A 24,000-nucleotide genomic window follows, 5' to 3' on the forward strand; every position below is an offset into this window, starting at 1 on the left:
ACTGTACTTTTACTCCAAGGTATTATTTTGCTACTTCATTTTTATTATTCTTATTTTAACATTTTTTTAAACTTATTTTAACATATTTTAACATTTCAGATCTTCTTCATCTCTGAAGATACTTCTGTGGTATTTGAATGAGTTTTTATCTTACATTCAGGACAGACCACAGTGGACCTCTCTACAGGAGCCATTCCTGCCCTTCTGTCCCTACTGTGAAAAGATTTTTGTGAAACTCATAAAACAAGGCCATATCTATTGAGCTATATTATCTCTTTATTATGAAAGACCAACACCACATTCTTCAAAATTACTGGAATTTTATTTGCCTCAGGCTTATGATTTGCAACCAAAGACATTGTGCAAAGAAAGCAAAGATTAAGTACACTTTAGGGAAAAGGTGATAATCACACTGGTAACATAGAAGATCAGTCTCATGAAAGAAGCCATCCATTACACTATATAGATTGCAATATTCAATAGCATTTTTTTAACCCAACTTTTTTAACAGAGGAAAAAAAAATTAAGCCAAAGTTTACTGTAGACATAAATTTGATACAATTCAAAAAGCATTTTTTCTGAAGATCATCAAGCGTAAAGTGGAAAACTGTATATGGGACAAGGTGAATGAAGGCTAACTACTGTACATTTATAAGCTATTAAACAAAGTTGCATATGTACCACAGTGTAAAAAACTAGTACAGAACAAATAAAAACTTTGAAAACTGCCTGATGAAAAATAAAATAACCAGTGGCTTTTAATGGCTTCTCCTGGTTATCAATGCTACAAAAGACTTGGTTTTTTGCCTTTCTGATGCCACTGAAAAATATCGTGTCAAATGATAAAACCAGGCACAATCAAACCATTACCAAGTTACAACCAGGCCATAGAAATATACTATCAACCCACATTTTCCATCAAAAGCTTTTTTATGCTGTTGTTTTGTTTTTAAATCTTTTGAGGCCTGTTTGGTCACAATATGTTACATTTTTTCCTTTTTTACACCATGATATCATACGTTTGTCTGGCACTATCCTAAAGCTAATTTATAGAGAATGAGAATACAGAAACAATCCAAGGTCTATTTGACAAAATGAATTCACTGGGTGTAAGTAGGAGAAGGGAGAAGAGAAGGGGAAGGGGTCAGTTCTGCCAAGAAAATAAACCCTACGGATCACTCATCATCACTTCCGCTTGCTTCCGACTGGTCCTAGAGGTAAGAGACACAAGACAAGTCAGAAATTCTTTGCCAGCTATGCTGTGGAATTTGTTAAAGAAGGGGGAAAAAAAAAGAAAGTAAAAGGAAGAAAGGTGACAAACTGAAAAATGAAGATAACCTTTAGAAAGGTATTATGTTATCGAATACTTGTCTTTCATGACAATTCACTTAATTGCTGTAGACTTCTTTAGAGAAGGAAAGACACGGAGTCAGGAAGCACCAGACTCTTCCTTCTACCCAGACATAACTGGGAAAAGATCTGTTTTCATTTGTTGCACTAGTAGAAGCATCCACCAAAACACACCCAAAACAACCCCAAACCAAAAAAACCCCACATACACCCAAAAAAACCCCAAGCTAAGACGTTTTCATCTGTGGACAAAAGCAAACAGGCCATGAGATTTCAGTGTTCAATGAAATCAGGAACAGCTCCAAAAATAAGCTCCAAACTTCTTAGACTTCTTGTCTTTCAGCACTGGAACCAGATCTCATAAGCACACCCAGTTACAATTAACACCCCCTCCCAATTCTCTCAAGATGATCAATGCAGATTAAAAATATGCTGAAGCATGAATAGTTGAGAATTCTGACAGCAAGCAGGACAGGGTAGAGACGCAATCACTGCAACCACTTCCACAGTCTCAGTGAACAAAACTTACATTTTCATCTTGATCCTCATCACTATCATCATCACTCACGACAGGCTTGGCTTTTGCTCGGCTTTGCCTCTTCTTGCCTTTTCCTTTCTCCCGACTTTTTTCATCCTTCTTATTTAGCTTGATTTTGACTTTAACTGATTTTGCTGCAAAATTTTTAACAGCATATATGAACATAACTTTCACTTACCAACTTTTAAATCCTGTCTCTGTTCACAGAAATTCACCCCTGGTAGCAGCCTGAAAAGATACTACCCTCTGTCCTTTATTGGGACTGTGAAACAATGAAGCAGAGGTATTTGCTTTTATTTCTCTACTTCTTCATAGTTATAAGAATAATTTGTATTAAACTATAAAGAATAACTTTAAGTTGACCATACGCATCTGTTTCTCATTCTTGGAAAACAAGGTGTCTACAGGTAGCATACTGTCCTGTGAGAAGATGCACATCTAAAAATAACTTTCTTCCTTGCACAGATATGTTTATCTTTTGTACAAACAGAGTTCTTTTATTTTAAACCACAGAAATGCTAGGTGGAGGTGACTGCAAACTTTGAGTTGACATCTTTCTGAAGAACATGTTAAACTCCTGATTCCAGAATATCCACTCATTTCCAAATGAACTGCTGAAGTTGCATGCTTTGCACACCCACCTGACATACTTGTAAGAGTAGCTTAGGGCCAAGTACTACAGTTTCTGTAACCTGGCAGATGGGGCAGCTGGAGAGTAAGGACATACTGGGTGGCAGAAAGTGGAATGAAGGGATTCCTCCTCTTCCACTGTATCATGTTTCCAAGTCTGCAGGGACTGAATGAGTGTCACCTCCTGCTTCTGAAACAATCAGGAATTCCACTTAGTCCTTCTTACACTGAAGAACATTTGTAACATCTTCTGGTTCTTAACCAGGTCATGAGTTTTACATGTCACACCATGCCTGAAGGTTGACCACCCATGGATAAACACTATCTCCAACCTTTCCAGGCACCGCTATTTACAAATAACATGAATGGCACTAGAAGGGCTTATAAACACTCGTGGACAGTCAGATCTGCTTCCACAAAGCACCTCTGTGGTGTGTTTCTTGCTTAAAAATGGTCTACTAAACTTGAAGAAGTATAGCCAGAACATACAGACAAAAGACTTAAACTAAATGTTAACACCAAAAGTAGCAAACTTAGTAAGAAGTTACTTTCACTAATGTAAACCAGAACTTTAGAATCAGTCTCCATGCAGAAACTATAAAACCTCCCCTTCTATCCCAAGATGTACTTTCTTTTTGGTATTTAGCAGGGGACTCACATTCTGATTCTGATTCTTCTTCTTCATCATCCTCTTCATCATCATTGCTTTCATCCTCGCTTTCTTCTTCTTTGGCAATCTTCTGTCGTGCACTTTTGAACACAGACTGAAGAACAATGGAATCCTCATAGATCTACAGTATGAACACAAACCTATGTCAGAACTGTAAGGTCAAGCAATATCTAAAATTCCAAGCATAGACCTTAATTTCCAGTGCAAACCCAGAGTATACAGGCTTTTCAAATACTGAGCAACCACGCTTGCTGCCTGAATTTTTCATGCTCTAGTTTGTCAATAGTAAGTCACAAAAATACAATTCATAATATATAAGGGTGTTTTTCTTATTATTTTCACTACCACAGGAACTACTGTGTATTTTCATTAGATCATAACAGCCTTAAAAAAACCTGTCAAAGCAACAAACTTCAGCAGTTAGCACCTTAATTAAAAAATGGGTTATAGTCTAGCAGTACAGTTGCTAATGACAAATGCCTAACCCTCATGTTAATTATCCTTAGTTTTTTCTGAAATATAAAGTGGTTACAAGGAAAATAATTTATCCTAAGCAGCTTATCCCTTCCTCTCAGGTCTAAAAAGACTGAAGAGTGTGGGGGCTGGGAGGTGAGGGGGAATCAGTGCTTGTTCTAAACTCAGCACCTGTTCTCAAACATTCCATAGCTTGCTGAGTATCTTGGGTACATCTGATTTTCTCTTTAACCTCAATCATGAGAGGACTCCCAAGAGTATGAGGACTACATTTGGCTTGTAACACATTTCTCAGGCTAACAGAGTAAAAATCTTGTTAGTCTTGCTGAGCATCTGGTCCTTTGTGATCATAACATGAACTTTTCAAATCGCTGAGGTGGCATGGAGGATAAAAGCCTCAGAACAGAAAGTCTGTCTCTCCCTGAAAACCCCTCATAAGGTTCCAGCTCAGATGGAACTGCTTTGCTCCAAGGAAAAGCAGCATGCATCATACTAACAGAACAAACATGTAGAATTTACTTCAAGTCACTGTGTACTTAAACAACTGCCTGAATTAGCCTTTTGGTTTTGGGTGCACACACAAATAATTAGTTTACTGAAGTAAACTGGCACCTCAGAGCAAAGGTGGACCTGAACTGTTCTTTGTAATAAAAAACGGAGAACTGCTGCAGAAGTACCCCACAATTCACTGGAAATCAAAATGAATGGCATGAAAATTTACCAGAAAGAAACCTAAAAAAAAAAAATATTCTTACATACAAGTTATTTGGGCTTCATGCTATAAAAAGTAATACTAACTCTGGTAATTAATGTTGTGTCCTGATTTTAGCTGGGGTACAGTTTACCTTTTTCTTCATAGCTGGTACAATGCTCTGTGTTTGATTTAATATGAGAATAAGGTTAACACACTAATGTTTTAGTTGTTGCTAAGCAGTGCTTACACTGAATCAAAGACTTTAAGTTTCCCCTGTTCTGCCAGTGAACAGGGGCACAAGAAATTTGGAGGCAGCAGAACGAGGACAGCTGACCCAAACTGGCCAAAGGGATATTCCATACCATAAAGCATGATGCTCAGTATACAAGCTGGGGGGAGCTGGCCAGGAGAGGCCAACTGGTGATCGGGGACTGGCTGGGTCAGTAGGTGGGGAGCAATTGTATTGTGCATCACTTAGGTTTTTTTGGTTTTTCTTTTGGGTTTTATTCCTCTCTTTCTCTTTCTACTTTTCCTTATGATTATGATTATTATTTCAATTATTAAATTGTTCTTACCTCAGCCCACCATTTTTCCCTTTTTCCCAGTTTTCCTCCCCATTCCACTGAGGGACAGGGGGTAGCGCGTGAGCAGCTGTGTGGCACTTAGTTGACAGCTGGGGTTAAACCACAACATGCTGGTATATTGGAATAGAAAATAGCACTGTGGTAGTCTAACACAGGTCGGGTTATTTCCAAACAGAGCAGCGATATGTACTGAACACTGCTGCCCAAACTGGATTATTCCCGTCAGTTCTACCACCTCTGCTAACAAGAGACCAGTTTCCCATTATCGACTTAAGTCATTTTGATGAGAATAATTTCATTATCTTTCCCATTTAGCTACTGATTTTTCTTTGCCTCTTTTTACCTCCTTTACCAATTCCTACCATTTTCTGAAGTCTCAGTGATACTTTTTGGTATTAGCTTTCCTTCACTTTTTTTTGTTGCATTTCTTATTCTTAGATATTTATAGCTGTTTTATTGCTATGTTACTAAGCAGTAAACTGGCAACTTACATTTGGACATGTAACAAAATTTTGCCCCACACCTCCTACCATCATTAATTTTCTTATTAAAATATATTTTTTTAGCTCATTTATTTATAGTTTGTTTCCATTAAATGGCAGACAATAAAAATACTGCACGTACATAGTATGGAAAACATATTATATCTCAATATAGTGAAAAAAATCACAAATTTATGAGCTGCATTCAACAATCCTGCATAATTGATTACAGCTCAATTTAATTTTTAATTCTAAAATTTTAATATAAAATCCTTAGTTTAACTAAGAGTCATCAGTAATGTTTAGGAATTTGAAGGATGTATTACTATTGGCAGCATAAGCCTTCAGCTTACTTTTACTTCTTCTAGCATTCTTTTTTTCCTCTTGCACATTACAGGAGTTGCCTTCATGTTTTCTGTTTCAATTTGATATTGTGTTTGCATGACACCACTTGCACCTCATCTATAAAAATCATCACCCATGACTATGCTTCACTGTATTCTAAGACAACTTTCTTATCTGTCATCCAGCTTTTGTAGTCTTTCCTTCTGTGTAGGTGTCCTGTTCTGAATTCACAGCACTGAGGACATTCATGTGTGTAAAACATCTGTTTGAGATGAGAGATTTTGCCTTCTAAACCTAAGACTCATATGGGATTTACTATTACTGTCTCTTAAAATGGACACTGATGTTTGACATTAAAAAAATAATAAATAAATTACCAGAGGGTTCAGAGAGTATTAAACGTCATACAGAAAGATTTACTGCTGGACAAACCTTGAATTTGTATCTTCCATTAGCAGAACCGAAGAGTTCACTACAAAGTATTTTCCCAACATCCCATCCTAAGCTGTACCGTTACATCTGCTCCTTCTCTTGTTCACTGTAGTAAACCCAGGCTGGTGTATCACTCTACATGCACTCCCTTTTACCATAGATTCAAAGTCTTACAGTAGCACTAAGCTACACACAGATCAGAAAAAAACCACCTGATCTCAGAATCAGAGTAAAAACCAATTTCTCTGTGTGCACACACTGCAGCTGTGTCCAGTGAATTCTGGATGATTCTAATAACTCAGGCATTTTTCTCTAGCCCAAGTAACAATGCAAACACAGGGTTTATACCATAATATAATAATCCACAAGCACTGAAAACATTAGGAAGGGGAAACCTGTATGTTTAACTCAAAGTGGTTCAGACCTGTGATCCCTCCAAATTGAATGTCTGCGCATTGTGACACAGCAACATGACATCTTTCTCCAAGTCTCCAAGACTCCGATACTTATGGTTGCGAATTCTTTCCTGTTGCATTTGTTGAGGAAATGAAGAGAAGTATGGATGGACAGTGGTGCAGAAAGAAAAACAGCAGACAGGACACTGAATTAATATTTCAGTTCAACACTTTAAAAGCTTTCTCTAAAAATTTCACCTAAGCACCTGTTTAAAAGAAGCAAAGTCTTAAAACATATTATTATTACTCAAAAAAGTACACCATGATAATAGAATAAAAATTAAGCAATTGCTGTGTGAACTGGTAAAGACAAAAGTAACAGAAATGGAACTCTTTACCAAAAGAGTTCCAGTTTCTTCTTTTTACCACAGAAACAAAGTAAGCCATGACATGAATCAAAGTCATAGGGTTATGACATCATCTGACATGCAACAAGCTGCCTAAACCTCATCTGCCAAAACTGTGTTTGGATCTGACCTGGCTGCTTCAAGATGTGATGCTAGTTTAGGGATGAATATACTCCCCTAGAGCCATTAAACACTGCAAACACTATGTTTTTACCAAAGATGTGCTTCAGATTCACAATTAAGTCTTTTGCAAAAAGACAGTGAGATGTAGTCTCTGAAAGCGTCATTCATGTCACACTGTTAACATTTTTATTTGACTTTGAAATCACAGTGATATACTGCAATATATGCTAAACAAAACTCCTAATAAGGTGTGTAACAATGTTTAAAATCTAAGCCACAGATACAGGTACATGCAATATTCATGTTGTAATTTTAATGACAACTTCATACTCACCTCTCTGTTCAACAAAAAGAAATGGAGGCATTTCCACTTCCAAAAAAGGTTCTTACCTTTATCTTTTTGAAGTCCACTGGCTTCCTAATCAATTCATAATACTCTGGTAATTCTTTCCTAGATGGGAGCTGAATGAAAACTTCACTTAACTGCCTTCCTGAACTGTTGAGAAAAACAAACCCATAATGCAGAGAATTACTACAACTTTCTCACAAAACATACATATACAATCTAATCATAAGAAAAAAAGAAAAATAAAACCACAATTTTTTCTTTCAAATAATCTGAAATTGAACCCTGCTCTGATTTTTTTAATTTGATACAGATAATTAATTTACAATTTAAAACATACCCTTTCTGCTGTTGACCTAACATATCACCATCATTATAGGATCATGTGTGTGTAAGAGGCTTTATGGAAGCAGAATCAGGATTTGAATCTGAATTCTGTAGTGGTTTGCCAAGTACAGTCTTATCCTTTTCTCAATTTTGTTTTATAATTTTTAACAAGTGTCCCTCCTGCCACTTTTTTATCTTCTCCTATGTCGCTTTATACCTCCTTGTCTAGCAAAACATTTGTTCATATGATTTCCATTATACTAGATGCTGATTTCTATTAGACTAACTAGACCCCAAAAAAATTATTAACTACCACCAATAACCCTTAGGTTTTTAAGAAGATGGCTGTAACTGTATGGAAAATCTCTGCTGCCACTTGTATGTCTTCAGTCATTTGAAATAAAGTGATGGGTTATGTGAAAACCTTTCATACTCTAGGAATATTGCTTATCACTTACAGGCGTTCAGAATTTCTAGGATTTCCAGATTTCCCATTGTTCATCCTTTATTAATAGCTATTTTAACACTTCCAAATTGAGGGTTTTAAAAAATCTTATTTGTGGTTTCCCAAATAATACATGGTTATAAGTCACCTGGAGAGGAAATGTGTTGATGGCCCTGCTCCATGTACATGTCATTTTTCTCACGGACAAAGTAGCAGGAAAAAGCTCTGCTGAAAGGAACTGTAAGTCACTGCACATAACATTCACAAGTATTTCCCAGCCCACATTCACCTCCTTCCTTCTCTCACAGCTATTCCAAAAGGCACTGTTTTCTCATTTGCATCTTTGGATGGTAACTCGGGGATACCAAACCTTCACAGGAGTTGGGCAAGCAGTCTGCCAAGTCCTGGCCTCCACCTAAGCTTCTCTCTTGCAGTCACCTTCCACAGTAGCGTGGGATCTTATCTGACCAATTAAACTAATACTGAATCGAAAGTTAACTGACGCAACTCTGCTACAGAGGATGATAAAAAGCACAGAACAGCTCTGCCCTTTACAGAAGTCATGAATGCCTACTATATCTTAGGCATTGCTTAGAGCCTAAAATAGCATCAGAATTTGAGGAGATACTGATTTCCTTATGGACCTGACAGACCTACGAACAAGTATGAATACACAGATTTTCCTTATTTCCCAAGTAGCTGTTGCTCACCTAATCCAAGTTTTCTTATTGTTCTCAGTTTAGTCCTGGGACACCGCTGATCCTTACATACACCAGAGAGGACAATAACATAAATGTTCTAATCACAGCTTGCTTAATCAGTGTTGTTCAGCCAATATCCTGGGTGCCAACTGGCAGCTAGTGTATTCTTCCATCCAGTGCAAACCTGGAAACTAAAAGCTTCTCTCATCCTGAACACTTTTGTCTGACTTGCAGCAGCAGAAGCTGTTCCCCTTGCCTGCTTAGCAGCAACTGCTAGGCTGCCTTCTAGATTACAGCAATATTATGGTGCATGCATGGACACACTTCTGGGTTGTGCTACTGCCTGATGAGACAAGGTGATGTACTGTGCATGTCTGTCAGGGAAGGTGAGTGAAGTCTGTCTACACCATTGGGGTGTACAGCTATTGGGGTTGATACCCCAACAGACTACCTGCTCCTCAAAATCCAGGCAGTTACTGGCAATTTCACCCAACAGATCTAATTTACTTGGGAAGCAACCTATTACCAAAACAGAGGAAATCATAAGATGACCAGATAATTATCATTCCAAATGTTACTACTTCTCTCCTACCAGCAAATAACTGTGAAACTTAGGCCATGGCAACTCCCATCTCCTATGGTACTGATTCACACCAAAGAGACAAATTCATTACTTTCATACTTCCCCCGTCAAAGTGGGAGGTATTTATATTATGGATTTAAAGGCAACAATCTTGTTAATGATCTATGTTAGTGACTATGTCATGCCACATGACAGAACTTGTCGTCCTCTCAGACAGTCCTCTCAAAGAGAAACTGGAAGCAATACATGAAAAAGCAATGGACTAAGTACACACTACAGAACTAAATTAACATGTGTTTCTAATACTTCACAAACTGAGGACTGTATTTGTTTTTTGTTCAAAAAGAGAAGTGTTGAGCACTCACATCTGCAACTGGGATCAAGGAAATTTGTTCCAAATCAATAGAACATCACTAAATACTCTGAGAAATCACATCTCTGGTGTCTTAAATTTTAAGTTTCTGTTCTTCATTTGTAAAATGAGACTAAAATGTTGCAAAAAAAGTTCAGTATCCGCAAAATATTCAGACTTCTTATGAGCATTACAAAGGAGCCCAGGGAGTATTCAGCCATTCATTAAGTGATCAGTATATCCAAGGCACTGGTGCTGTAGAAAAGCAAAGCAAAGCAGTACACTGCTGCACCATTACACAGCATACTGTAATGTACCTTCCTGATGGAATCACATTAGGTTCAAACCTTTTTTGTCTTATATCCTATTTTTCTCTATGCTTAAGTTATTTTAATAAATCTGTCCAGTATACCAACATAGGATAGAGATGTAAGTTAATCCTTTAAAAAGTTTGGTTGTTTTTTTTTCTTTCTTTCAAATCTTTCAAAAAACCTACGAATCTGGATTTGGTATGCAGAAGGACTGAGTTATTGCTGTGTTTTCAACTTCAGCAGCTGTGTTGGTGGTTTGTTGTTTTTTTTTTTAACAGAAATATCTATTTGAGAAAAATTATTTAACTACTGATGCTAGTGTTCCCTCAACTATGCTTCAAAGTCTAACAACAAATAGAATGATTTAAGTATAAAGGAAATGTCTAATAAAAATTGATTTTAATCAAATTTTAAAACATGTTTAGCATATTTGTCCTATTAAAAAAGCTTGTGATCATTATAGAGGTTTTCATCTCATGGCTATATAATTTTTTTCCCTCCTTTTACATAGACCCACCCACATACTGTATTTTATATGAAAAATATAACAGTAGTAAATTATTAAACAGCAATATCCTATTTTCAAGATCTGAATCTAGCCAACTACAATTTGTTCACACATTCTATTAGACTAAGAATGCCACAGAACACCTTTAAGCTTTTGCTTGATGTAATTAATTACTGAGAATCACTTAAGGCCATGAAAGAAATAGCATTAAGGGCATGAAATATGCAACAGACATAAGACTAGTGTCTAGTCAGATCAATAACAGCTTACTCTGTTCTATCATTTTTATAGAACCTCCTCTCACAAAAAAAAATTATCTTCTGCTCCTTTTATATAAGTGCTTCTATACTGTAATTAATGGTCTTTTCTTACATAACCTCAAATGGCTGTGTTGTGGGTATAATAGGAGAAAATTAGTAATTACTAATGCAACTCTGATTTTAATCCCTGTCCCCACTTTTGTAATTAGAAAATAATAACCACAACTACCACCACATAAAAATCATGCACAGTAAAAATCACTTATGGTTGCTTAGCAACTAGCAGGATACATGCTGAAGGGAAGAAGGACTGGAATAAATTAAAAGACCCGACTGCAAAAGAACTGTGAGTGACAGTTCACTGCTACCGCATCAGCTCAACATGCTAGTCTTATGTGTGCACACATAAAAAAAAAAACAGCTTGCATGCTGTGCAAGTTATAAATCATCAAGAAATACCGTTTCTTTTCTTTTGCTTAAAAAAGTATTTGTGCTCAATGTTTCTGATATTCTCTCATTTTTGTCAAATGGCTTACGAGAATGTATTTCCACCCATTTAGTCAGTATTCTTCAGTGAAATTAAATGCAGGAACAATTAGGCCTCATTTGTACAAGACTCCTTTTTTATTTATTCTCCCTGTAGCGGACCCACTCAGTATTAGATCAAGACTTGAAATTTAGACAAAGTATGTAAATAGCGCTGATAAATAACCCAGAAAGTATTTGAAAAACAGAGGCTGTTACAAACATTTAACAAAACGTGGCCTTGGGAGAAGGTACAGATGCCATAAATACTCAGGCTGGGGCATAACAAGATAAACTCCAGGAGAAGAAATGGTTAATGAGACCAAACAGAAAATTACTTGAACTATGTGTGAGCTACCCTAATCAGCATACTAAAAGATCCACCCTCGAGCAAAGAAAGCTCTCCACTAACAAAGCCCCCTCCCCATAAAACATGCGTGGTGGAAAAAAAAAAAAAAAAAAAAAAAAAAAGAGAGAGAACACTGTACCTTTAAATGGAGACTAGGCTTGTAAGAGACAATGAGACTCAAGTGTGACTAAATCTAATTGTAAACAGTTGTCTGGAGTGTATAAAGTGTTTTAGTATGTTTTAAGGGGTGTGCTAGCTTTGTGGATTTACCACCTATCAGCCGTCTCTGCACAGATGTGCAATAAGCAAGTATCCTGGCTCTGTGTGCAAGACGGGGTGAAGAACTCCGTTTCTGAGACAACATCCCTAGTGGTATGTGGCCAGAAGCAAGCTGCTACTGACCTGTCAAAACTACTACCTCTGTTGATACCCTTTCTCCTTTGGAATCAAAATGAGACACAATATGAGGCTGAAACTGCAAGACATTCTCATATTTCTGACATATTTCACACTTTCACCAAATACTGAAATTCAGTTTAGAGTGGGTGGAATGAAAAGTCCTCACCCTAGTCTGAGAGCTCACAACCAGAAACACAGCGCACAAATTACAACTCCTAAACGAACTGAACTCAGGAGGAAGTTCTCTAAAAAAAGGTATGTGTATGCCAGGAGAGTTAGAAGGGCTTGCACAGCAAGGTGGTTCCTTTGTATGTAACAACTTCCAACAGTAACCCAGCTGGAGAATGCAGGAGAGGATTCATTTTCATTAAATGTATTTAATGGTTCTTCCTTTCTGGAAGTGCAGTAATACATGGTAGACCTGTCCCCATCACTGAAATGGAAGTGGGTAAAAGTACTTAAAAATGTAATTCTTTGTTTTGGTGTATGGTTATACACTCCATAACTTTGGCTTGGCTATAAATAAGAATTATTTGCTTTGTGTGTTGAATATTCAAGTGTACCAGTTGGCATAATTAATTACTAGTTAGATTAGTAATGGCCAATTACATTACTCACCATTTTACAACAGCTAAAAACTAGCAACTTGAGAAAACTGCTGGAAATAATCTGAACAAAATTAATTCCACATACACTGAAAATGCTCTCTCCCTGAGCTATGTCCTGTCAAAATCAGAATACTATGGACACAAATTTAAACATTTTTGCTTTAATGATGCAGTGATCAAAATGCTAAGCACCACAAATGGGAAGTCTCTTGCCAAGCAGGAAGCATGGGGAGGGCACAACAACTTTGCTCTCCAACTTTCTTAGCAGCTGTTTCTTATTAAACTGTGGTCAACAGCCACCTGTTATGGGAAGGAAGCTTTGTGAAGTTAACTGGCACACAATGCAGGTCCTTACTCTAAGTCTCACAAACAGAGCAGAGAGCAGATAGATCACAAATGAAAATCACTCTATAGAGCATCATCCTGGGACTCTCAAAGTCAGCTGTTGCTATCTAATCAAAGCTAATGCAAACTAGCAGTGGCATCAAATGGGAATCTATACAGGAAACATCAAACTGATGCAAGACAGAAGAGGATAGTAGATTTGTAGGGAAGCTGAACAATTATAAGGTATGAAGTATAATTCTTTTTCTCCACTTAATTTTAACAACCAGGAAAGGGAAGCTAAGCTTACAGCCTATTTTCCTCTGAAATAAAAAATAAAGGAAAACCTTCTAAAGAGGAAAAAAAAAAAAGTCTGGAGGGCTAAGCCTGCATGTACCTGATGCAAAATCAGCAGCTGGGGCTCACATTTGGTATAAAAATTCCTTATTCTTAAAAGAAAAAAAAAAACCCAAACCAATAAAAGATGAAAATCTAAATAAAAAGCTTGAACTGCACTAAGGACATGACAATGATGAATTGTAATTTTACCTCAGTGCTAACTTCCACTGTCTTGCATGGAGTTATTTAACTGGGGTTTGCAGTAGCTGGTTATCTACCTCTGAATTTCCTTTTCAAAGAATCATAGGTTGCACACTAAGCATTAACCTCAAATGTTGCTAATTAGTCTCTTTAATCTTATTTTGACCTTTATGTAATAATTGTGTGGCTCAAACTTCAGTTTACTAAAGTTTATTGTTTGCATTATTGTAGCTTCTAGCTTTCCAGCCGATATAGCAATCCAGCCTATTTTGTTAGATGCTTTTTAAATAAGGAAGCAGAAGACTGAACTTGTCCCCAAACATCTACAACAGAAGCCAAATACAGGACAGTTAGAAAAGTATTTGGAGGCTCCTTCCCTGCACCAACATTATACAGAATCACCACACAAAAGCAGCCAACTGGTACTCCAGATTTTTGTTGGCGCTATGGAAAAATGTATTGGTTTTTTTTTTTTTTTTCCAAAAGAAAGATTTCAACAAAAACAGAGAAGTGGTTCTGTATTTACAAGGAGCTCTTCTCAAAAGCATGGGGAAACATGAGATAAAGCACATAGTTTCATTAGTTCAGCAACACATTCTCTTGATTTGGGTTTTTTTTTTTTTTTGCCTGTTGGCTTACTAACTGCAACAAAACTTACCGAAGATTTTTGACAAATTAACTCAGGCCAAAGTCAGTAAGATTTTCGATGGGTATCACCTGACCACCTTTTGGGACACAATCAGCCATCTATGGTCCAGATCAGCCCTCTGGACTTTCATGAAGTAGAGATGAAGCACCTATTAGCACTGAAAATTTAAGCTAAAGATGATTTCAAGCATTCAAATATTAAATACATGAAAAACCTTTTTTTTTTTCCCCAGATGAAGCTCAGGGCCTGCTTTTCTTCCAATTAACCTGTCTCTCTATACTTGCCCCAGTTGCGTTCACTCACACAGGAGCCCACAGCTGAATAAACATGAGGCCCCAACAAAGCTGAGGGGTTCCAATGCCTAAAACCCACTCAACAATAAAGCTGCAAGTCTTGAAAGTGTTCATCTAACTCTAGAACCCAAAGATTTTAAGATATTAAAGCTTCCTGATGCCTAAATTTGCAATTCCATTCTGTCCCAGTTTTCATAGGATTGGGTGGTTTGATGCTAGCTCACGTAACAGAACACAAGAATTTGGAACTCTTCAGCATAGCTCATTGCACTGAAGATTTCAGTTTAACAGGCATTTTTAGTTCCTAATAGAATAGAGCTCCATATACTTTTTAAAGTGGGAACCAATTCTGTCTTCCACAGATGTGGGCTCCTGGGAAAGGGAATAGTATGCCTTGTCACTGCATTAAATAGCACAAAAGAGTTAACTTGTTTGATAGAGAACAGATACAAACTTCCTGGGGCATAAGTGACAGGAAAAAATCTTTTCCCCAGTAACTATCAGTAGCTATCCCGTACTGCAGGCTAGCAGAAGTAACACTGCTTGTTATTTTAAAAATGAGAAGTATGTAACCTGACCAGAAGTGCTCAGCTTCAGGTGAAGGCTCAAGGCCAGGGGTCCAAAATGAAGAGAAGCTTCCTTGCAGCCCTGACTGAAATACATGAACTTAAACACTTCTCTATTCTCAGTTATTCTATTAGTTAAGAGTCACAGCAAGCTGAATACACTGAAATTGTAGTCAGCTTTCTGCTCATCATGTTCATTGCTGTGAATCCTGTTCTGATGCAATACACTCTTTGATGTTAGAGAGAGCCCACAGATCACAGAATGCTTGATTTCAACAGTTATGTGCCAAAGAAGTCAGGCATCGAAGCTCTGTGTGCTTCACCAGGTACTGCCCAGGTTAACCTTGTACAGGCAGACCCAGAACAGCAGCTGCAAATAAAGAAGTGCAACTTCCCATTTCAAGTCACAGACTGAAAGTTTAACATGCAAAAATTACATCATTACACTTACGCAGGTCACAATGCAAATACTTCCTGATTTTCTCTGAATGCATTTAATATTAATTTAGCTTATGGTTGCTCCTTATATGATTTAAGTAATTCAATGTACAGCAAAAAAAGCGGTAAGTACAAGGAAAGTTTTACTGATTTTTGGTAAATAGAGTTGAGTTTAAAAATACAACTTTCTCAAACAAGTTTAATTCAAAGATGCCACTAATGCTCTGTTTGTTCTTCATGAAGCATTGATGATTTTCAGTTCAAAAACCTGCAAAACTTAAAACTTCAAATGATATTTCAGATTAGCAGCAATATTTTTTCCTAAGGCATTGAGCATTTTCTTACATTGAAAATAGGGATTTCTTGATAAACAGGCTTCAATTTCAGCTGCAGACAACATACTATGCTCAGTATTTCTACAGTTTTCCCTGTGGCAGCTCAGAGGCACATGGTATGAGCCCTACATTTTTGGGGCAGTCTTTCAGGTCATGGGTTCTCACCATTAATGTTAACTCGCATTGATAAATCTGGAGCTATGTATTTGAAAAGATTAAGCTTCAAACATGCTGTACCACTGAACTGAAGGAAAATCCCACTCAAGGTAAATGTTCTTAAGTACACCTGAGCAGAATTATTTCATTTCTAAGCAGGAGCTTCAAGCCTACTTGAAATACAAATTTCAGTAACTTCCTATCAGATGAACTTTAAAAAACCCTCCACAAAGAGTCAGACTTAAAGGATCAGGCCCTACATGGAATTACTTTTCAGAAATGCTTTGTTAGCAAATCCTTCTAAAAACCAAACCCAAAAAATAAACCTGTTGAGAAATGCAGAGAGGTGTATCAACAGAAGAGGGAGAGAGCACATGCAACACAGAGAGACTGTCTCCAACTCACCTATCCTTGTAGTTTACCACAGTATCAATGATAGCATTCATTTGTTTGGTCAGTTTGGGTGGGTTGGGTGACAACTTCTCTGCAGGAGGTCTGCCTCTTCTTTTCTTTCCTTTCTCTCCGTCCTCCTTCCCAGAATCTTTATCCACATTTCTGCGTCTCTTCCGTTTTTTAAGCCGAACTTCCTCTTCCATTTCTTCCAAATTGCCGTCTTCAATTGCCTGACAACCAGGGATTAAAAAAAGTATGTTTTAAACAAAAGAGATACTGCAAAGGGAAATAACAAACTATGTAAAAACAAAAAACCAGCCCCACAGGATGCAGAAAACTCAACTCAAAATGTTCAGCTCATTTATAAGTAAAACAAGAAACTGAGTTACTGGCAATCAGAGAGACACTAAATATTAACTTGTTCTAAGAATCCCACTATCATCTAAATAAATGAATGTTTAGCTGAACCTTGAATTCCACACCTTTCTCGCTCACAGTTTCACGCACAATAACGGCCTCTGGTACTGTGTCAGTTAAGTGTACAACAAACATAGATTGGTTCACATCAGCGGCAGTTCTGGTTTATGTAGTTCCATGCAAAACAGACTCTGATTATCACATGTTTTCAAACAGGACAGTCCAAACTATGCTTAGTTCCCGAAGCCAGATCCCACACAGTTCTTTGTGCACAAAAGAACACACAGATACTTTATGCAGTAATGTCTCAACTTCTCTTCCAAATAGTTTAAGCAACTTCCAAATCACCTAAGTGTTAAAACCACCTCTAAAATGTATCATTGTCTTCTAGAATAGTAACCCATAGGCAGAAGCACTGACACTACAGTGTCTTGCTGTGAAAAGCACTCATAATATGGGATGAAAAAAAACCCCAACAACCAAACACAAATGGAAAACACCAACCAAACGTCCCCAAACAAACAAACAAAAAAACCAACACCAAAACACCAAACCGCACACACAGTCACAAACAATGAACACTAGTTTCAGTTACCTGGAGGTATGCTTTTAACCAGACCCAGCAGCACCATGCAGAGGGATAAAAAAAAAAAACAAAAAACAAAAACTCTACAAAAAACCAAACGAGGAATAAAGGAAACCTGTTCACATAGTGACTATCAGATCCATGTGATAAAGCAAGATGCTGAACTTTTCTTGATTTGGGAAAGCCAACAAAAGAAAAGAAACAAAAATACTGGGTCATAAGAGAACTGAAATTAAAAATAATTTTTAAAAAGCAACAAAATATCTTAAGATTATGCTTTCTGATTAATGATTTCTCAGAACATAACTGATGTTGATATTTGTCCCTTTTGCCTCTCAATATTGCCTTAAGTACATGCAAATGCTAATCAATCCTTTCTCGTAGCTGAAAGAGCTCTAATCATAAGGCAATTACCTTCATTTCTCCACAGCACCAAACATGGCTAATATTTATGATCATGTGAGCATAACCATCAATATAAAAAGAGTGATCATAGCCCAGACATAATTTTTCTCAATTGTGTACAATGTCTCTTGAAAAACGTTTTGTGAACAAAACCTGATGCACAACAAAACAACCTGACATGTTAAAAACACCAGTGGGATTTCAAAATCTGTTTCCTATGCACACTCCGATGTGCAAATCCACAGAACAAACACAAACGCAGAATCCTGAGGGACAGCCTGAAACTAGGCCTTAATAATCAAAAGACAATTTACATCATGCTTCCACAGCGTTCAGATAACCACTATGAAGGAGGCTTGAGATCTGATGAGTTAGGAAGAAACGAGAAGGAAAATAATAATCTGCACACAAATTCATTAATATTCATTTGGCTAAAGCAGGACACCCACTATAAACCACTGCAGCTAACGAAGAAAAGGAAATTTCTCTGCATATCTTGGAAGCTAGAAAAGCTAATAATAAATACAGCATGCAAGGCTGTCAACAGTTAATGTCATTGCTCTCCTTAAGCACTCAGTTGTACATTGAAATACGGAGAACACCGACTTCTGATGTGTTACACACCTACACATGCCTGTGATGTCGTTCTACTGAATCTTCAAGACGGCAATGAAAAAGGATATTTACCTTACCACTATCAGCAGGCCGGCTATCGGAAATCACAGTTAGTGGGGATAAAATTAACAAGCCAGCAAAGCAGCGAGCTGCTAGTCTCTTCATCAGCTGATCAGGAAAAAAAAGAGAGCTGGGGAAAGGCTATGTTTTCATATACAAGTAATTTTATTTTACTGAAAATTTAATACTGAAAGGATTGTGGATACTCAAATCTGCTGTTTCATTCTACCTACTACAAGGCCTGAAGCCTTCCTCCTTCAGACTGCTTTAATATTGACAACTACTTATCATATTTCTCCCCTTATTATTCTAGGCATCCAAATGAGATTTTTAGCTGGGCAGTTACTGCTTATTGTTAGCATTTTAATTATAATATCACAATTAGACAATTTAATGTATGATTTTAAAACTGCAATAGGTTGCATGCATTTTAAAGATGCATTTATTACAGAAAATGTATTCCTATTGCTCTGCAGTGAATAGATCTGGTTTTGGCTATTGAAACTGGCAAAAAAAATATCTATTCTGATTCACAAGAAATTAAAGAACCAAACCAAGTTATCATCTTGTTAACTTTGGTAACATTTTGTTGTCCTTCAGAAAACTGCTATTCACTTAACTAAAATTTATTTATATTTTTGCTTGCTTGACAAATTTTCTACCACCAAAAAAATAACAGTGGCGTTGTCATCACAGTTTACTAACATCTAATTTTAGAATTCTGCATAAAATTTGTGCTTGGAGTAGGCAAAGTTTTGGAAAAGGATATCAGCACAAAGAGAAAAGGTAAGTAAAAAGGGGTTTTTATATATATATTACATATAGCATTGTAGTAAAGACAAAAAATAAAAACCCAAGTAAAATAACATAGCCTCTTGCACTCTAAAAATCAGTGACAAGCAGATAGCACATTAATTCCTAGCATACTATAGCAAACAAATATTAAACTCTCTGCTTAGCTAGTATCAATTGATTACTATACTCCGCTTTCAAAAATTTATACACATTAATGTAAACTCGGACAGTTTTCCTTAATCTAAGACTTCAGTGACACCACTTGAAAATCAGTGTGACAACACCAGCAGTCCAAAAATGTTGTTATTGTGACTGCTAACATTAGTTCTCAAATGGAAATTTTTTATTTTGTATATAAACAGTAATATTTAAAACTAAACCTATATGAACTATGCCACCTCTAAAGATGGCTTAAAACTGTATCACACAATTATCAGAGATATTAATGCTCTGTATGTACATCCACACATATGATCCATGCATGTGTATATGAGCAACAAAATATTTATTAAACTAATTTTTTCTGAGCTCTTTGTTTAAAAAGCTTTACTATTCTAGGGCTGAAGTGCCATACTGAAAAGAATGCCCTTCCAAACCTTTACCAGTACGATAATGATACAAATCCCAGACACAAATCTCCAGTTCCTGACAGATGATGGGCTATGTGAGAGTACAAGATAGCACACACACATCTCCCATGCTCAAACGCCTCTAGATTAGTGAGGTGAACAGCAAGGGTGTGAAGGAAAATAGTACAAAAATAAAAATTTAACACTTTTCTTCCCTTAAGGAAACTGCACAAAAGAGTACAATAAAGTTTGAAGACTTCATTTTTTTGAACGAAAGCTGTGAAAATTTGATGTCAGTTTTGCAAAGGGCTGGGTACTTCATGGAAAGCAGAGATACCAGTGGAAGTGTGAGGACCCAATGTTAAGCACAGTACTGACAAAATCATCCTGCTTTTCTGAATCATACTGCTGTATCCTGGTCCATGTACACAACAATTTCCTTGCTAAAGAGCTAAGAGTACACAGCCTTCTCAGGGCACCAGAATTTTAAGAAAGAACATACTGACCATGGATTAAATAAACCAAACTGCCTTTCTCCAAAAAGAAGCATCCCACTCCTCACCCAAAAAAGCTAAAAGTGGATTTTTCAGAAGGCATCCCAGACAGCTGTTCTTCCTATTGCTACTTATAATTACATTTCAAAAATGTATTATAATTCAAAATGGAAAATAGCTGTTTTGAGGTAGAAGCAATCTTAGTGAACATGGATATAGCTACACAAGCACCACAGAAACAAAGTAAAGATGACATGGAAACTTCTTTTTCCATTTCAAGAGCAGGATATGATGTATGTATCCTTAACTACTTCTTGACGTCATAACACAGCATCACAATTGAACACCATTTCAATTAAGAATTATGGACCCAAATAAGCACTAAGAGCTCTGACTTTCATCTCCCAACTGTCTTCTGCAAGTCAACAATCATGTTAGTCTTATATTCATTTTAAATAGATTTTACAGGAATCATGTAACTCAAGTGTAGTCATGCAGTGAATCAATGGAGGTGCTCAGCATAAAACCAGTTTTGGTGTCTAAGGTCTGCCCTAGTATTTAGATGACACAACGTTGTAAGGCAGTTATTTTTCCTTTGATTGGAGATAACTATAGTATTGTTAGAAGAAAGTTAAGGCATAGTGAAAGCTATTGCTACTACTTACAGTCAAAGAAACCGTACACTCAAAACAAAAGTGGTAGGCAGCCATGCACAGTAAGTCTACTTACTGAAATAATGCTGAAAATAGGTTCAGATTACATCGAAAATGGACACATAACGCAAGAACTCTTCCTTTGTTCCTCTCTGATTTTATCTTAACAAAAGGAACATTAAGATAGTGTGCCCCCTTCCCTTCAGGCATCAGTGCCCTGTGTCTCTCCAACTTGAACTTGAGTTAGAAGACAGCTTCTGACTAACATCACCATGTGAACAGATTTGCTAACATGCTAATTAAACTCCATGTTTCCATAGAAAGCATATAAAACAGAGATGAAGAGAAAAAAAAGTCATCTTCCCTACTCCCTGAACAAAAACTCAATCATGCAATTTCCAAAAGAATGAGCTTTTCCAGGAACAACAAATAACTTCCCTGAGAATTGTACTGCCTACTGGCCACGAGGCAACTAAGCTTAAAGGGCTGTTAAGCACTTTAAACCAAAAAAAACACATCAGTAACACAGTAACAAACAACAGTTGACTGCTTTGCAAAATGTTCCCATTTGCCAATTTGGAAGACAAGAAAGAAGTAAAAGAACCCTACAGGAGGCTAATAACAAACATGGAAAGCACCAACACCTGATCTACCTCACCCTACCAATCTCGCTCTGAGGCACAACCCTTCAAGTCCTCTACTGAAGTCCAAGGGAAATTCGACTTCCTTTCCTCCTTCTGTCTTGCTCTATTTGAAATCCTGCCCCTCTTGATTTTACATTTTTGTTCTCAGATTATATCTGACAGTTGATGAGGACTTCAACTTTCCAACCTGAAGTTCATTTTCTCAAAAAGATCTGTTCAAAATCCAGTTCTCCTGCTTAGTTTCTCAACAGTGACACTGTTGGTGTTTGGGACTGTTTCTAATTTCCACAGACTGGATTTATTTGTTGGTTCTTTAAAGCAAGTTCCATTACATTGTAACTAATTATCTCTTACTTGCTTAATTATTTGCACAGAAACTCAAGGTGCTTATTTTTAATTAGACATTAAGAAAACAATAATACAAATTAAAAATAGTTTTTCCTTACATTTTTATTTAGACTGAGGCCAAAAAGACCTGTTAGAACCTTGTAAGAAATTACTTAAATTTAAAGAGAAATGGCCTCAACTAAAGCAACAGAGTATAACATTAAAAAAATACCTTATATTTACAATATTTATAGGATCAAAATTTTAATCTGCACTGAGAAAAATATTTCAGATAAACTATCCTAATATTTAGTTTTAATGTAAAATATCTTAATGCTTAAGTTTAATCTTTAATGTGGCAATCACTAACTGAAGCATCATGCAAAGCCAGCACTGATAAACTTGCTCCAAGTTATAGCGAACTATGTTGGCAAGGATATAAATTTTCTTCTGTTCAATCCAGTAAAAAAATACAAACCAATAATCAGTATCATTCTTCCTTCTCCTAAAAAGTAAACAATTATTTTAAACAGAACCACTCTGATTTTGCACCTAAGACCTTTTCATGAACTTTGGCGACAGAAAAACTCAAGAACACAATGACTACCAATGACACCAGGACCCACAGCCTGCTCACAGAGCACAAGGAGAGTGCTGCATTAGGTGGAAGGAACTGGGTGATAAAATGGAACAAGTGTGTCATGCTCACTATAAAGATGCTTTGCGTAACTAATCAGAGCATTGAGAAAGTACATACTTACTATATTAAGAGACTAGAATGTGGAACTACCAGATATCATCACTGCTCCATGGTTTACAGCTACTTAGCCACACCTTTATTAAAAGACATACAGAACTATCTCTTACTGTCTCCTGCAGATTTCAAAAGTAAAGTGTGATTTACCCCTCCCCTCTGACATACAGCTGTACTTTATATCTTATTAAGAAGATTTAGTTTGAACACCCTCTTCACCAAGCCAGCCTAATTTAGGAGCAGCAGAAAGGGGCGGGGGGAAGGGAAATCCAAACAAATTCTATATCTGAAACTATTGCTATCAATCTCTTGCTCTTTATCACTGAACTGTTTTGTTGTGATGGGGTTTTTTCTGTTGTTTTGGGTTTTTTGCCCCAAATCTTCTCCCCTCCTTTTTAGAGAGCTAGATCACCTGCTGAACAACTTGTTGTCACTTGGGAGTAATAGCCTGTTTCTAAACACAGTGAAAAAACGCTGTCATTGAAGACTGGAGGACAATATATAACGGACTTGTGAAATGTAGCACGTGAAAGTTGCCAGATGATAAAAAAAAATATTCTGAAAGTGATATTATAATAGCAGTTCTGAATTAGATGGTAACCCCTGTAGTTTGGATGGCTCAGAACTTTACAGCATATTGATGACTTGAAGAATAAACATTGTTGACACACTGGCATAGGAAATAGTCACAGGCATCTTTGGAAGTATAATTAGAAGTAAGATTTACAGAATAAGTAAGATTAACTAACTTTAGAAAGACACTGCAAGGCTATTGCTTATGAAAATACTGCAGTCAAATTTATGGGGGAGGAAAATAATAATCTTTACAAACTCACATATGTAAAGCAATAAACTTCAGGTGACCAAAGTTATCTTTCAAGACTGACTTAGTTGAATTAATTTTAGTTTGAAATTCTAACTTCAAATAACTAAATGACAACAAAACAGGGAACTATGATTAAGCCATGACGTGTTTTTTTTTAAAGTTAATATGATACAATTTTTCTATACATACTTGCTTTTAAAATTGGAGAAAATGATCAATTCTTTAATGTGCATACAGGGATATAATACTTCATTTAATTGAGATGGATAAAAATCGCAATTTACTTTTGTACATTAGCTTTTATCTACAAAATTTATAAATAA

At 36.6% G+C, this 24,000-nt stretch overlaps 1 protein-coding gene across 5 annotated transcripts in view; it reads right to left on the reverse strand.

The window, feature by feature from the left end:
- Window positions 1-300: 300 nt before the first annotated feature.
- Window positions 301-24,000, reverse strand: part of SMARCA2 (SWI/SNF related, matrix associated, actin dependent regulator of chromatin, subfamily a, member 2) — a 120,061-nt gene continuing 96,361 nt past the window's right edge. For all 5 annotated transcript variants that reach the window (XM_055790263.1, XM_055790258.1, XM_055790259.1 and 2 more), the window contains 6 exons: window positions 16,545-16,762; window positions 7,515-7,620; window positions 6,624-6,725; window positions 3,177-3,309; window positions 1,880-2,022; window positions 301-1,211 (listed from right to left, as the gene is read on the reverse strand). In XM_055790263.1, the coding sequence (XP_055646238.1) occupies window positions 1,176-1,211; window positions 1,880-2,022; window positions 3,177-3,309; window positions 6,624-6,725; window positions 7,515-7,620; window positions 16,545-16,762 (738 nt within the window). In that variant the 3' untranslated portion in view covers window positions 301-1,175. The remainder of the gene's footprint in view (window positions 1,212-1,879; window positions 2,023-3,176; window positions 3,310-6,623; window positions 6,726-7,514; window positions 7,621-16,544; window positions 16,763-24,000) is intronic.

This window comes from Falco peregrinus, chromosome Z, assembly GCF_023634155.1.
Source record: "Falco peregrinus isolate bFalPer1 chromosome Z, bFalPer1.pri, whole genome shotgun sequence".
NCBI classification, from domain to species: Eukaryota; Metazoa; Chordata; class Aves; order Falconiformes; family Falconidae; genus Falco; species Falco peregrinus.